Here is a 14,960-nt window from a genome sequence, read left to right on the forward strand (position 1 = left end):
AAGAAACTAAAGAGAGTGGGGACATCTGCTAGATTCCTTTCCTGTGAGGCTGTTGCTGGGGTGAGGGGCAGGTTCCTGGCCCCTGGTACCCGGGTAGAAAAGGGACAGCAGTTGACATCGCCTGCTAAGAGGAGGCTGTTTATAGACTGGGTAGCATTATCACAATACACAGGGCTCCCGAGCGCAAGCACTTGCCCTAAATTGTCTCAGTGCCCGTTCTCGGCCAATAAGAGAGCACTTCTCAGGAGACTCCATTAAGGACGGGCCGATTTATCTAACCGGACGGGGTAAGACCAAGGCTGGAACAGGTCGGCGATCCCTGGAGGGATCTACTTCCGTTGGTGGGGGCAGTCTGCAGAGTCCGTTCTCCCGCGGGGCTGCTTCCTGGAAACTTAGTGGAGGGGCGGGGAAGGATCAAATGACTTCCGTTTCCACCTCGTCTTCCATCCTCTTCTTTTGCTTCTTCATTACCGCCTCCAGCTCTGACACTTTCTCTTTGTCCTGGAGTGGGGGTGGGGGTGGAAAATCAGGACCTTGCAGGCAGAGACCTCAGCCCCCTCCCCAGTCCGGGCTCGGGGACGAGCGCCCGCCTCACCTCCAGCAGCGAGCGCTGCACTGTGATCTGGCTGTACACGCGCGCCCCCTCCTCGGGGCTCAGCGCCCGAAACTTATCTTTCTGCAGCGAGAATAGCTGCGCGCCGCTCAGTGCGCCTAGCGCGGCCACGGTCCTGAGCAGGGGCATCCAGGGCACAGTCAGGCCTGTTGGCCAATCACGGCTCAAGCCTCCTCAGCCCCACCAACCACTTTACGCCCGCTTAGCCCTTTGTCCAATCTGAGCAGCATTCTAGCTCTCAAGCCGGGGGGCGGCCGCTGCTGATGGCTCCTGAATCCCCATCCACCAATCATAGCGCGCCGTGGGGGGGGGGGCTGCCTTCCAAGGGAGGCGGGGCTTCCCTAGAGACTCCAATCGGAGCCTGGAAAAACATGGCAATCGCAGCCCGACAGTCACAGTTGCTATCAGACAGACCCCCGTTTTGGACCAATCCCGGTCTCCCGTGGTCTGCCATGCCCCCTCTGGGCCAATCGGAGCGCTCCGCCCCTAGCGCCGGTATCTCAGGGTCCCCTAGCCGGCACCTGCCACACTCACCCTGAACTAAAGCCCTTGCCCTGCAGCCAGGCGCGGACCTCCGAAGCGTTGGAGCGCGGGCTGAGCTGCGGCTCCGGGGCGCGGGGCTCCGGGGCGCGGGGCCCCGGGGCTGCGCGGCTGGGGCCCGTGAGGCCCTGGGCCAGGCGTGCCTGCAGCTCCTCGTTGATACTGAGCATCTGGGAGAATTTCTCTGCAGGCGGGAAACCGGGAGGGAGGGCGGACTCAGGGCGAAGGGCCCTGGGCTCAGAGGGTCGGGGACCTCCAGCGTCCTTGTGATGGGTCGGGACTCTGTTTACTCTTTCTGAGCCTCGGTTTCTCTGCCTGGAAAGCGAGGACAAGGACCGCTCCTTCGAAGGGGTGCCCCCACCACTCACCCTTATTGCCGGAGTCCAAGTTGTTGAGGCTCTCGCAGCTGTCCCTGGGAGACCGAGACGGAGCCGGAGCCTGGGTCCGCGCTGGTCGGGCACCGGGAGCTGGAGCCAGGGTCGGCACTGGTGCGGGAGGGGGCGGGGGGGTAGGAGCCGGGGCCGAGGCTGACGGGGGAGGGGGAGCCGGAGCCAGGGCGGACGCTGGTGGGGGGTGGGGAGCCGGAGCCACGGCCGGCGCTGGTGGTGGAGGGGGAGCCGGAGCCGGGGCCGACATTGGTGGTGGAGGGGGAGAGGGAGTGCTGTTCTCCTGGAGAGGGGAAAAAGAGGAGAGCACCTGGATCGGAAAGAGGACTGGGTCCCAGTCCCCTTAGCCTGGAGGTGAATTTCCGAATCCTCAGCCACTTCCTCTGCCAGTGACTTTGACCCCTTATCCCTCACGCCTCTTGTTCCCAGGACCCAGGATCTGAGCCCAGCCCCTCTTCCCTCAAGACCCAGGAGTCTGCCCTGGCTCACCAGGCTGCGGCCCCCCCGCGGCCCCGGGTGGGGTGTCAGGATATTATAGGGTACATATCCCTCCTGCCCCCTCTGGTCCCGAACCTTCCACCACTTGCGCTGGTCATCCAGGACCTGGAAGAGGGAAGGGTTCAGAGGCTGTGTCTGTAGCTAGGGCTGGGTGGACTCCAACCCCCCAGCCCCACACCCCGTCCCCCACTCCTCTGACCTCCAATATGTCCCACTGCTTGACAGACAGCTCGCTGCTATTGCGCGCCTGGAAGTCATAATTACATAGGACCCACTTTCCCGCCGGCTCCAGCCCCTGGGGCTCAGCTTCTGGTTCCTGGTCTTGGTGACTGAGGAGAAGGGGAAAGGGTTGCGGGGTAAGGAGGTAGCCAGCTCCACTGCTCTGGACTGTAGGGTGTTGGTGTGAGCTGGGGTTAACGCCAAGCAGGGGTCGAGGCAGGGGAGGCCGGTTAATACTGTTAACAGAGGTTTGAAATTGTAATACCGGTTTGAATATACTGTGCTCCTTATGTGCCTGGCACCATGCAGTAGGCACATGATATGAGTACTAGCATCAGCTCCATTTTATAGATGAGAACATTCAGGCTCAGAGAAATAGAATGACTCTCCCCAGATTACACAGCTAGAAACAGCTGCTGTTTATTGAGCATCTACTGTGTACTTGACTCATGCATAATAACTCATAAACATAATAAAAACAATAGTTAGCACTTATATAGCACTTATTACATGCCAGACACTGTTCAAAGTCTGCTACATGTATTAGCTGATTTGATGCTAGAGACAACACTTGGTAGAACCGTGAGTTTGGACCCCCTAGTTCCTTCCTCCCTCCAGAGACCCAATTATTATCTCCATTTTACAGGAAAGGAACAGTGATATCAAGTGACACGGTGATGTAAAGGTCACAGAGCAAGAAAGAGGTGTAGTCAGGCTGGGACCCGGGCAGGCTGGCCCCAGAGCTCATGTCCTGAGTAATTCCATTCTACTCGCACACAGCCGGATGTGAACCTGCGTGCTCCCATGACCCTGAGCTCCTGACTGCTAGCCTGTACAAACTCACAGACTTCTCCCTCTTTCAGGGAGGGATTATTATTATTTCCATTCCCCTCCTGCCCTCCACAAAGAACTTGAAGCGCAAAAAAAAGGTGAGTTAAAAGCTGTGGGTGTCAAGCTCAAGGTTCAGAAGCGCACCGAGAGGGGGGTCCGCTAGACCAGGCAGCTGGGGGGAGGGGAGCAGACTTTTAGCTCTGACAACGCAGTAAAAGGCACCTCAGCCCGGATCAGGCCTACCTGTGCAAGGGAGAGGGGAGTCTTCAGGGCCGAGGCACCCCCTGTGTGGGGCCGGCGGCAGCTCCCAGCACGCCGCCGTCTCTGCTGAGACTCTCTGCCCAAGCCCTCACCCAGACCCCCTTCTGCTCCTCCAGACCTGCGGCTTTGTTGTCTTCTCATCCCACGCAGCTTCCCTCCCATCTGCCCCCCGACTTGCCCAAGGAATCCTAGCTCCTCTAGGCCCTTCTTCCCCCGGGACCCAAGAGTCTGCACCACCATTGCTTGTTGGAACTATGAATTTGCACCCCCAGTTCTTTCCTCCTCCAGAGACCTAGGAGTCCAGATCTCAAGCTTTAATTTCCTCGACCTTTTAATGCTTAAAAGGTCCCAGTGTGACACCCAGCAGGGACTGAGACAATTGCTCTAGAGCCTTGGGAAAGCAAGGGTCCAGCCTCCCAGCCTTTACCTCTCTCAGGAGCCCAGAGATACTACCACTTCCTAACTTTCCCAGAAACTTGCCCCTTGGCCCTTTAAGTCCCAAGCCTACTTCCCTGGGTCTCCAAGGTCCCAAGCACCAGACTTGAGCTCTTCTTCAAAACCCAATATCTAATTCCCCAGCCTCTTCTCTCCAACACCCAGGACTCTGTCCTTATAGGGACCCAGGCAGGGAGCTTCCCAGGCCCTGGGAAACCAAACTGCCTTCTTCCAGACCTTTGGGGATCTAGAGGTCCCTCTCAGACTTTACCCACTCCCAGCACCCTCCTCCCATAGACCCTGGAATCTGGGCCTCCAGTTCCCTCCTCCCTAGAACCCAGAAGTCTGGGCCCCACTCCCTCCCTCGTTGATCCTCCCCCCGTCCCAGCCCAGGCCCCTGCCTCATCGCCACCTCACCCACCTTCGAAGAGCCGGGAAGACAAAAGGAAAAAGAAAAAAGGGGAAGCGGAGTCAGCGCTGGGACCCCCCAGGACGCACCCCTCCTGGACCCCACCTGACCCGACTCACCCATTGAAACTTACCCATTGACAGCGACCTGAGGAGTGCTTTGCTGCAGGAGATGAGAGCAGTAGATCAGGTGGGGCCCGGCCTGCGCCCCAGAATTCCCAGTCACGGCCCCCCCTGTGTCATCTGGGGCAGCTTAAGCCTTAGCCTCACCTGCCGGCGGCGCCGCTCGTGCTGTAGCTGTTTCTCTACCGGGTCTTCCCAGGCGCGGCCCTGTGGGTCCGTGGCTGTGGGCTCCCAGCCGCTGTAGAACTCAGGTCTGTATGGGGGTCCCTCCTCTGAGGGTAGCTCTATCCTGCAGCCAAGGAGGGGCAAGGGATCCTCAGGGATCCTGGTATGACCTCCCTGTCAGTAACTTCATGAAGTTCTCCCCCTCCCCTTAAGCCTCGTTCTAGTCCAACAAGTCTAATCCTGCCCCCTTTTGCCAAGCCCTGCCCTTGCCTCTAAGCTGCATCCACGACATCAACTATATTTGTAAATACCCTGATTCCATTCATGCTCCGCCCTGGCCTCTGATTCCAAACCGTGTTTCTAGCTACACACATCCCGTCCCTTTCCCCTAAGTCCAGCAGCTAGCTCTGCACCTACTCCCTTGAAGCTCTCAGCCTCCAAGCGCAAAGACTGCTCCCCCTTTCCAAAACCACAGACCAAACGTTTCCTAAGCCCGCCTCTTCGGCATAGCCTCACTCCATTCCTCCAAGTCCTGCCTTTTATTCCGGTTTGAGTTTTTTTTTTTTTTAAATCATGCTATGAAAAACCTAACTACCTAACTTTAAGATTTATTTTTGCAACTTTTTTAAACAGAGAAAACAACACACTCCTTGGGGAAAGGTGAGTGGCTAAGAGGACAGGTCCTGGGTACAAATTACTACCAGAGCCTGGAGTTGACAGGCCTGCCTAGGAGAGAACCACCGGCACTGCCACACCACCAAAGGGGGTGGCTGCTGTCTGAGGCTCAGCAGACAGTTTCATACGCCACGCAAAGCTGCTCGCCTTTCCTCATCGGATCGTGGCATTTGACCTAGTCCCACCTGAACTTCAATTTCTTTGGCGACACCCTCTAGCTAAGCCCCACAACTAACCTACCCTCCTAGCCCCATCTTTCCAACAGTCCCGCCACTTCCTCCCAACCCCACCCCTAAATTTCCACGCCTCCTGCTTCCCAGCCCCGTCCGTCCAATCACCACGCTCCCAGCCAGCACCCACCCCCCCCCCCCGCCCCGCTCCGCCCCCGGATCACCACGCCTCCTGCCTTTCAGGCCTGTCTCTCCAATCACCACGACCCCAGCCTCCCAGCCCCGCCCCTAAATTGCCGCTCCTCCAGCCTCCCACCCCCGCCTCTTACCCCGGGCGGGTCCAAGAGTCCCCCAACGAGGTCCAGAGCGTGTTTTCAAGTTGGGTGACGTTGTCCCACAGCAGCGCCACAGCCTCGGAAGTCAGATGCGGCCGCCGCACGCAGCTCGCGAACTGGGGGCCGCCCGAGGCGTCCACAATCTGGCAGCGGCGCAAGAGTGGGCAAGCTATCAGACCTTCTTGAAGTGGAACCCTCCTGCTGCAGGCAGCCCTCAGGCCGGGGGTGTCTCACCATTTGCAGAGGTCCGAACAGGAAGTGCAGCAGTTCTGGGGAGGAGGGGTTGGCGATGTTGCTGCGCAGCCGGGCCTGTGGAGCCGGGGAGGTGCTGGTATTAGTGCGCGGACAGGTCAGGTTTGTTATTCCCCTCGCCCCCTGACGCCCCGGGATGAACGCGTCCTCACCAGCAAGCTGAAGGCGTACTTGATTTTCTGAAGCACATCAGTGAACTCGGCCTCTGAGGGCGGCTTGGCCCGCAGCGTCAGGAGGCCCTCTGTGGGTAGAGAGGCAGGCGCGGTGATGGGGCACATGCAGACAGCGTCAGGCAGGGTCGAAGAGAGAGGCAGAGACCCAGTGAGATCGCGATAGGGAGTCAAGCTGGCAGGGGGTGCAAGGGGAGACCCAAGGGAGAGGGTGGATATTTGGGAGTGGCCAGGAAGAGGGTGTTCAGGATTGCCACTCGGTGGCGCCTCCTCACCCCCGGCCTCCCGGTGCCGGGTCCTGCGGCTGCGCTCTCGGTGCTCCAGCACTCGGGTCGCCTCGGCAGACTTCTGCAGCCTTGATACGAAGGTCTCCACGTCGTCGAACACGTGGTTCAGGATGTCCTGGGGGGCAGAGCAGGGGGATACGTGGGACCCCTGAATCTTGGACCCTCATCACCCCTGTCCAAGCCCTCTCAAACCAAGAGCGCTTAGGCACATTTAGGCCGGGCCACGCCCTCTGATGCTTGACTCTGCCCCCACTCTGTCCCCTCCGGCCACCCCCCAGAAGTCTGACCAAGTCCCCAGAACCAAGCCCCACCCCCTGACAGAAGATTCACACCTGCAGCCAGTCCCGCCCCGGCCCTAGCCCCGCCTCACTCACCACTTCCCGCTCCGCCTGCAGACTGGCCAGGTCTGGGCCGCAGGGGCCCAGGTCCCGAGAGGTCGGGTCAGCGCTGCTGCAGACCTCCGCCCGGCCCGGCCTCCGCATCTCTGCAGTCTCTGGGATGGGGTCCGCCTGGGGTCGCCCGCGGCCCGTGGCCGGCTCCACCGTGTTGATCGCGGCGCGGACCGTCGGGCGGTGCTGCAGGGGCGGGGTCTCGGCGGCGGGCGAGGGGTGGCACTGCAGCTCCTTTCGCGTAGCCCTGCGGGGGAAGAAGGGGAAACTAAGGCTGGGCACACCGAGGGGTCCGGGGAGGGGAGAAATTCGGGGCTTCAATCTGAAACACTGTGGCCCAAAGGGGTCAAACCTAGGCTCTCAGTGGTAGGGAGAAATCCGATATATGGGGGATGGGAGAGCACCTCTCCGGAGGGAAACTGAGGCAGAGGGAGGAGAAACCGAGGGGAGGGGAGTATACTTGGTACAGGGTTTGTTTGACTCCATTTAAAACTCGTTCTGCTCTAGGCTAGTGGTATCCACCGATTTCTCAGTTGGGGAAACTAAGGCCCAAAGAGGGGAGCTGGCTCCCCAGAGACCTCCCCGTCGTCTCTTCTCCCCAGCTTCCAGCCCGACCCCCTTACCTGAGCGCCGCCGCCCTGCGCTCCCCGCGGCCCGAGCGATAGTTGTGCAGAGCCCCCTGGATGTCCTCTCGGATCAGCTCCGCCTGTCAATCACGCCGTCAGGCCGCGACCGCAACCCACCCACTGCCCGCCCAGGCGGCTCTCCGAATCGATTCCTCAGCTCGGCCCCAGACCACGTCCAGTCATAGCTCACGCACTGCGCCCACGCACGTCCACGCCCTGAACTCACACCCTGGCTCTTAAACTGTCCCTGCCTTAGACCCCTCCCCCAACCACGGAGGCCCCGTCCACATGGCGCTTCGCCCCTGACCACACTCACTCCCATCCTAGTTCTGGCTGCTCCCCCAGACCCTCACTTCCATGTTCTGTCCACGTTCTGTCCGAGCTCTTAGCTCTTAGCCTCCGTCTCCATTCGGCCCTCTCGTTCCTTCTCGACCCTACGTTCGATCTGTTCTCAAATCCCCCTCCCTCCCAGAATTCCTTTACAGGTCACGCCCCCTCCGCTGGCCCTGACCCCGCCTTTGCCGTACACCGTGCCCCCCGTCTTAGAGGCCCCGCCCCGTTGGGGGTCCGGCTCCGGACTCCGCCCAGTTTCAGCTCCGCGCCCGGAATCCACAGGGTCTCAGTCTGTGGCCCCGACCCCCGCTCGCTCACCGCCAGACGCAGGCCCTGGAAGAAGTGCACGTCGGGCTGCGTGCGCTCGGGCTCCTGGCACACGAGCAGCAGCAGTGAGCAGCTCTGGCCCGGCGGTATCACCGTGTCGCAACGCACGATGGCGCTCAGCGGGTAAGACTCCAGCTCCTCCTGTGGGGTGGAGGGTGGGACAGCGGGTAAACTGAGACCCTGAGCCAAGGATACTCCTAAGTGGTGCCAGCAGTGCCAGCAGTGCCAGCACGTACAGGCACTGCGCAGGGCAACCTCCACCCCAAGTTGAGGGGCCAGGGATAACACCCCTGTTTAATAGATGAGGCTAATGAGGTTCAAAAAGGGGGCGGGGGTCCCTTGCCAAAGTTCCTAGAGGAAGACCGTGCAGGAATCAAGATTCGCACTCAGATCCCTGAGGTCCCTAGGGCTCTCCATGCCTTGGTGGGCTCAGTCCAAGCTGCTCCTTCCACCCGTGTGCCCCGTGGCACCTTGGAGACTGGGTCCAGCAGCGCAACGTGTGTGGGAGACACGCGCAGCAGCATGTCCTGGGCCCAGACGCGGCCTTGGCTGTCCATGAGGGCCAGCTTCCGCGAGGCGTCCTCCACCGTGTGCACGCCATCCTCCTCACCCAGGCAGAAGGTCACCAGGTGCTGGAGAAAGCAGTGAGTCCCAGGATGAAGCCAGGTGGGCTGAGAAGCCCCTGGCATCAGCCTTATAGCCTGCGACTACGCACACCTCCTCTGGGAAGCCTTCTCTGATCACCTGCTCCACCTCCTCCCAGTGCCCTTTGTGTGTCTTCCCTGGGTCTAGCTCTCCAGCTAGACCCCTTGAAGGCAGAGAATGGTCTGGATTATATCTAGTTCCTTCTAAGCAGCTCTACCTCCGTTAGAGCACCTGGCAATTTTGCTGGTGCCTCTGGACCTTGTCTGACCCCTACTCATCCAGGATTGCATCTGACTTGTCCCTGTGGTCCAACTGTCCAGCACAGGCGCTGGTCCAGAGGAAAAGTTGGCAGATTCAAGTGGAATTGAGTTCCTCCACTGAGTACCCACATCTGAGGCAAGGCAGAAGGAGTCCACTTTGCAGATGAGCAAACTGAGTTTCCCAAGTTCTTGCTGCTTGGAGGTCCAACTGCTTTCAACTCCCCCATCTCCTCAGGCCTGCCTTGCCTCCTGCAAGACTCCCCGTGGCAACACAGACCCCAGACTCACATTGACTGGATATTGGGAAACATCGGCCATAACCTCGGTGGAGTACCGCTTCCTCTGTTCTGTGGGGGGAGAAGGAGAATGGCTGCAGGAGACCCAGCTCCCAGCCCCTTCCCCCTCAGACTCAGGAGTCCAGCCCCCCAGCCCCCTCCCCTCCAGACCCAGGAGTCCAGACCCCCAGCCCCTCCTCCCTCAGAAAAGGAGTCCAGACCCCCAAACCCTTCCCCCATCAGATCCAGGAGTTCGGGTCCTCAGTTACCTCCTCCCTCAGACCTAGTTTCTCTTGGCCCGGGGCTTCCTTGCCCCTCAACTCACCATAGATAGACTTGGCACTCCGTTTGGGAGAAGCTTCTGGACTAGTGAAGGAAAAGAGGGGTGAGAGGGGCCATGGGAATTGGGGGCAGATCATGGGAGTTTTGAGTGCCCAGCAGAGCTTGTGAGGGCGGTGGGGAGCCATGGAGGGTTTTGAGCAGGGGAGGGCAGGGCCAGAGCTGGACTTTAACGAGACAAGTATGGCAGTGGTACTGGCTCGTGGTGGCGAGTGTGGTCTCTACTGTCACCCAGACCTGGGTTCAAATCCCCTGTCAGCTACTGCTTTGTCATAAGACCCCGGGTGGGAGACGATCTCTCCTGCTTCAGTTTCCCTTTCCATAAGACAGGGGTTAGTTACCCTACAGTGTCTGGTAGGTCTGTTGGGCGAATTCAATGAGATGATGCAGTTGGAATGTTGTGCAGCCTTAGTAACTGTTATTATCATTATTAAGATGATGCAAAAGGCTTAACACACAGTAGTTGCTCAATAAATGGGATTTTTTTTTCTTTTTTTGTGGCTGCGCTGTGCTGCGTGGCTTGCAGGATCTCAGTTCCCCGACCAGGGATTGAACCTGGGCCATGGCACTGAAAGCGCCAAATCCTAACCACTAGACCACCAGGGAACTCCCAATAAATGGGATTTTTTACAATAGCATTAGTATTGGGAGTAGATGGAAAGTTATCTTCTTCCCCTCCTACCCCCACGGGCCAGGTTCTTTTCAGCCAGATCTTTCTCTGAGAATTCTCGAGTCCCCATTTCCACAGAAATAACAGCTCAGAGCTTGGTTGGGGTCGGAGATGAGAGATGAAGGATGAGAAACTCTTTTAGTCAAACCTCTGCTCCTCTTCCTGCCCTTGTCAGTCAAATCTCCCCACAATTTGTTTACCTCTGGGCTGGAGAACTCACTCCCTTCCATCTCCCATGCAGCTATTCCCACACTTCTCTCTTTATCCTTCTCCCTGCTTACTCCAGGAGACTTGACCCTTCATTATAAACAGTCCTGAGCTTTTAGCAAAGGGTCAATATTTAATAATAAGATATAACAACTGGGAATTCCCTGGAGGTCCAGTGGTTAGGACTCGGTGCTTTCAGTGCCGTGGGCCCAGGTTCCATCCCTGGTTGGGGAACTAAGATCCCAGATGCCACGCAGCGCAGCCAAAAAAAGAAAAAGGAAAAAGGTAACAGCGATGGCCTAGCAGCTCTCATGAGTTGAACACCTGCTGTTGGTCAGATGCTCTGCTAGGTGCTGTATGTGCATTAGCCTATCGGAATTGTCCCTGTTTCACGGAGGAGGGACTGAGGCTTGAAGAGGTGATGTCCTTTGGCCAGGGCCACACCACTGCTGAAAGTTAGCGCCTGGATTTGGACCCAGGTCTGTCTGCTTGGCAGCAGGAGGGAGGCAGCTCAGGTGGTCCTCAGAGTGTCCAGGCTGCGGGTGTGGATGAAAGGGTCGGGGGGGAAGGGCGGGGCGGCCGGGGGACCCGGTGGGCGGGGGTACTTACCCAGTGGTGGAGCTCATGGTGCCGAGAATGGGGAGCTCCTGCCACCTGGAGCCCTGGGAGGCAGCAAAGAGGTGAGGCCGGACCTGATCTCAGGACCTATGGTTCCTGCCCCAGCACCTCCCCGCTCAGACCAGGAATCCAGGCCCCCAGCCCCTCCTCCCTCAGACCCAGATGTCCAGGCCCTCAGGCCGTCGTTCCTCAGACCAGGAATCTAGACCTGCAGGCCCTCCCCCCTCACACCTAGTACACTGCCGCACCCCCAGTTCCTCAGGGCTCCATGCATTCAGCTCCCTAACCTGTGTGTACCCCATTTTCCTTCCTCTACCCAGGGATCCTGTCTCCCTGTCTTCTAGCCTTTTACCTTCTCAGGGGCCCAGGAGTCCAGAACTCAGAGCTCCTTGTCCCTTGGAACTAAAGGGTTTGGACACCAAGTCTCCTCAGAGAACATTCATCCAATTCCTCAGCCCCTACGACCCCATAGTCTTCCCTTAGGTGTTCGGGTACGATCTCCAGCCCCCAGCTCTTCAGAACTAGACTTTAGTTCCCCCAGCCTTTCCTGTGTCTGGACCCAGGAGTCTGGGCCCCCTGCTCCCCTCCCCCAGACCCAGGAGTCCCCACCTCCCGTCCCTCCTCGCTAGGACCCAGCTCTCTTCCCTGGGCCCCCTCCTCACCTGCTGCTCAAGCTGTGTCAGACAGGAGGCTCTGAGCTCTTCTCTCCCTTCCCTACAGGGGCCTCTCCTTCCTGCTCACTCCCAGGGCCCTCCCTCCTCCACATACCTGAGCACTCACCTGGTACAGCCTGCTGGCGTGGCCCCTGGGCGGGGCTGGCTGACAGACCCAGGGCGCCGGCTGGGATGTCCTCAGGGGAGCCAGAAAGCTTATTGTCTCCATCACAACAGGAGAAACTACAGTAATTCGATGTCAAACTCCTTCACGCGTCAGAAATACCCGCTTCGAATTCTCCTGGTATCTCTGCGATTCTCCTGGTATCTCTGCTAAGTTGACTGCCGCTTGTTCATGGTCAATGTGGAAGGGTGGGCTTTGAACCCGGAGCCACCTTTCCATCTCCAGGGCTGGTGTCCATCCCTGCTCTGTGCACACCTCCTCTCTGGCGTTCCTATCTCCACCGGTGCCCTCGGCCCCCAGCCCTCCCCTTCCCTCCTCCTTTGGAAATGTCCCTCAGTAATTCCCGATAACGATGACAGCTAAGACTCAATGCCCAACACTGCTCCAAGGGCATCACAAAAATGAACAGGCTCCCCAGGCATGAAAATCTCCTTCCGAGAACTTCCCCTGTGCCATGGACCTCGCTAACTGAGTTATACACACCGCTTCTTCCCCGAGCCCAGTGGAGTGAGTGTTGGGGTGTCTCCATTTGGCAGATGAGGAAACTGAGGCTCACAAGGGCTCAGAGACTTGCTCAGAGTTACACATGCAGTGAGTGGTCTCCCTGCCGTCTTCCTCCCCAGTCCGGTCTCAATGCATGGACCCCCATAGAAACCTAAATCAGCTTACGTCACTCCACTCTCAAAAGGCTTCGGTGGCTCCCCATTTCTCTGGATAAAAGAGAAGACCTTCTACAAGGCCTTAAGTGATGGTACCCTACCTCATCTCTTCCTTTGCTCCTTGAGTACCCAGATGCCATTCTGCCTCAGGGCCTTTGCACTTGCTGTACCCGCTGCCTGGAAAGCTCTTCTCATATCCATCGATGAGAAGAGGCTTGCTCCCTCATCTTCTTCAGGTCTTCGCTTGAATGGCAGCACCTCGGGAGGCCTGGCTGGCAACCTTGTTTAACATGGCAGCACCTCTGACCCGTCCCTCCTTCCGAGTCTCTTCCCCCTCCCCCAACATTTAGTTTCTCTCCAGATCATTTATCACCCTGTAACTCACATATTACCTGTTTATTTTGTCTGTTTTATGTCCTCCCCATTAGAATGTAAGGCTTCAGGACAACAAAGACTATTGTGTGTTCAGTTCCCCAATGTACCTGCAGCATATAGAATAGGGTCTTGCACGTAGTAAGTGCTGGAGTGACATTTGTTGAATTACTGAGTTTTTGCATTTGGTGCACTTGTGTGCATTTTTGCTTCACTGAACACATGTTGACCCCACAGTCTCTACTACGAGAGGCTGGAAACCAGAGAAGGCACATCCTTGTCCTGGATTGATGGGGAAGAAAGAACAGACAGAAAGAGAGATAATCCTATTGTGTGGTGTGATCATAAAGAGCCCAGGTGGGTGTGGGTTCGAGTCCTGGCTTTGCCACTTAATAATTTTGGTAATACTTATTGTGTGCTCATATCCTCTTCTGAGCACCTTGTGTGTGTGTGTGTGTGTGTGTGTGTGTGTATAAACCTCACAACGTCCTAAGAAATGGGTTCAATGATCCCCATTTTATACATGAAGAAACCAAGACATATTAAAGTTAAGTAACGTGTCTATAATCACACAGCTAATAAGTGGTAGAGATGGTTGAACCCAGGCCATACAGTTCAGACACTGCATCTTGGTTGTTACTCTGTGCTACCACCTCATGGTCCAGGCCCCTATCTAGCTGTGTGACCCTGGGCAAATTACTTAACCTCTCTGTGCCCCAGTCCCCCATCTGTAAAATGGGGATAACAGCACTGGGAAGATTAAAGGAGGTTATGGAGAGGTCTTAGTACAGTACTCAACGAAGAGAAAATCCTAGGGAAGAAGTGTTAGCAAGCACATCGATGATGTCTTTCTTTCCACAGGTCCTATAATGGCAGATGCTAAGGGTTCCTCGGAAGCCTGGAAGCGGCTCCTCAGAGGGTCAGGGCAGGCTTCCTGAAGGAGGAGGGGTGGGGTGGCCAGAGCTAAACCTGAAGGGCAAGTTTGGCAGCCCCAGGTGGCCTGGAGGATGAGGGAGGAGTGTTCCAGGCCAGGAGCTGCCTGAGCCACGGAGGGGAGGGCCATCTGGCCAAGTCTCAGTGGCTCCGGGCCATGACAAATGCAGATCTGGCTGAGACCAGGCCCTTTCTTCGCGTGCAGGTGGAGAGAAGTGTCCTTGTAAAGGCATTCAGTGGGAGTCGGGGGCCTGGACTCCTGGGTCTGAGGGAGGAGGGGCTGGGGGTCCGGACCCCTGGGTCTGAGGGAGGAGGGGCTGGTGACCTGGTCCCTGGGTCTGAGTGGGGAGGGGCTGGGGACCTGGTCCCTGGGTCTGAGGGAGGAGGGCGGTGGAGCGCAGGCGCCCCCAGGCCCCACCCACAGCAGCTTCTTTGCGCTCCGGAGCAGCAGGTGAGACCAAAACCCAGCCTCCGCCCTGCCCTCGTTCAGAGCCCAGGGCCTCCTTCCTTCTTCCCTGCCACAAAGGAGGCGCCTCCCTCTCTCCAAACCGTAGCACGTGGTTCCCAAATACCAGTGGAGGCTCACACCCCTGCACTGTCTGCCTCAGTAAGCCCTGGGTGGAGGTGCTCACCGGGGGGCGGGGAACCCGGCACCAAAACACCGACGGTAGAGCGCCTTTTACTGAGTGAACTTTAGGACTCTGTGGGTCTGAATCTGCCTCTGTCCCTGAACTGGGATAGCTTTGTTATTGGGGAACTGGATTGTTTATTCTCTCTGTTGGGAGATCCCAGGAACCAAACAGAATTCTCACTGCTGCTTGTTAAGCCAGGATCCTCTGTATGTCATATCTGAAACCACCCCATCTCTTCCCTCATCCTCCTCGCCCAAGGCATGCTCCCCACACCTGTCCCCCAACTGTAGGATTTGCTGATGAATTCCTAGGACAAGGAGGGAGGTCGAATTCACAGGTCTGGCAGGGCATATAAATAAGATGGGAGCTGGGTCTCAGGGAGATATAGTTACTTACATATTTGTCCATTCATTCATTCATTCAATAAATGGTCCCTGAGACCTAATTGTGCCTCATCCTTTGCCCTCAAG

At 57.8% G+C, this 14,960-nt stretch overlaps 1 protein-coding gene across 3 annotated transcripts; it reads right to left on the minus strand.

Moving 5' to 3' along the window:
• Positions 1-11,778, minus strand: EPS8L1 (EPS8 signaling adaptor L1; the record flags this gene model as incomplete). 3 transcript variants are annotated; one of them, XM_082676046.1, is made up of 20 exons in its annotated part: positions 1-501; positions 596-728; positions 1,148-1,337; positions 1,522-1,822; positions 2,029-2,142; positions 2,237-2,366; positions 4,326-4,354; positions 4,462-4,603; positions 5,654-5,802; positions 5,894-5,968; positions 6,064-6,152; positions 6,357-6,483; positions 6,743-7,004; positions 7,381-7,463; positions 8,035-8,184; positions 8,514-8,675; positions 9,237-9,295; positions 9,549-9,589; positions 11,049-11,101; positions 11,720-11,778. In XM_082676046.1, 19 exons carry the CDS (start codon positions 11,063-11,065, stop codon positions 415-417), a joined length of 2,340 nt encoding a protein of 779 aa, XP_082532172.1. In that variant the 3' UTR covers positions 1-414. The 3 variants fall into 3 exon arrangements, with proteins under 3 accessions (XP_082532172.1, XP_082532171.1, XP_082532173.1); XM_082676045.1 differs by lacking the exons at positions 11,049-11,101; positions 11,720-11,778 and having other exon boundaries at positions 9,549-9,690; XM_082676047.1 differs by lacking the exons at positions 596-728; positions 11,049-11,101; positions 11,720-11,778 and having other exon boundaries at positions 9,549-9,690.
• Positions 11,779-14,960: the final 3,182 nt, after the last annotated feature.

This window comes from Grampus griseus, assembly GCF_964374135.1.
Source record: "Grampus griseus genome assembly, chromosome: 19".
Classification (NCBI taxonomy): Eukaryota; Metazoa; Chordata; class Mammalia; order Artiodactyla; family Delphinidae; genus Grampus; species Grampus griseus.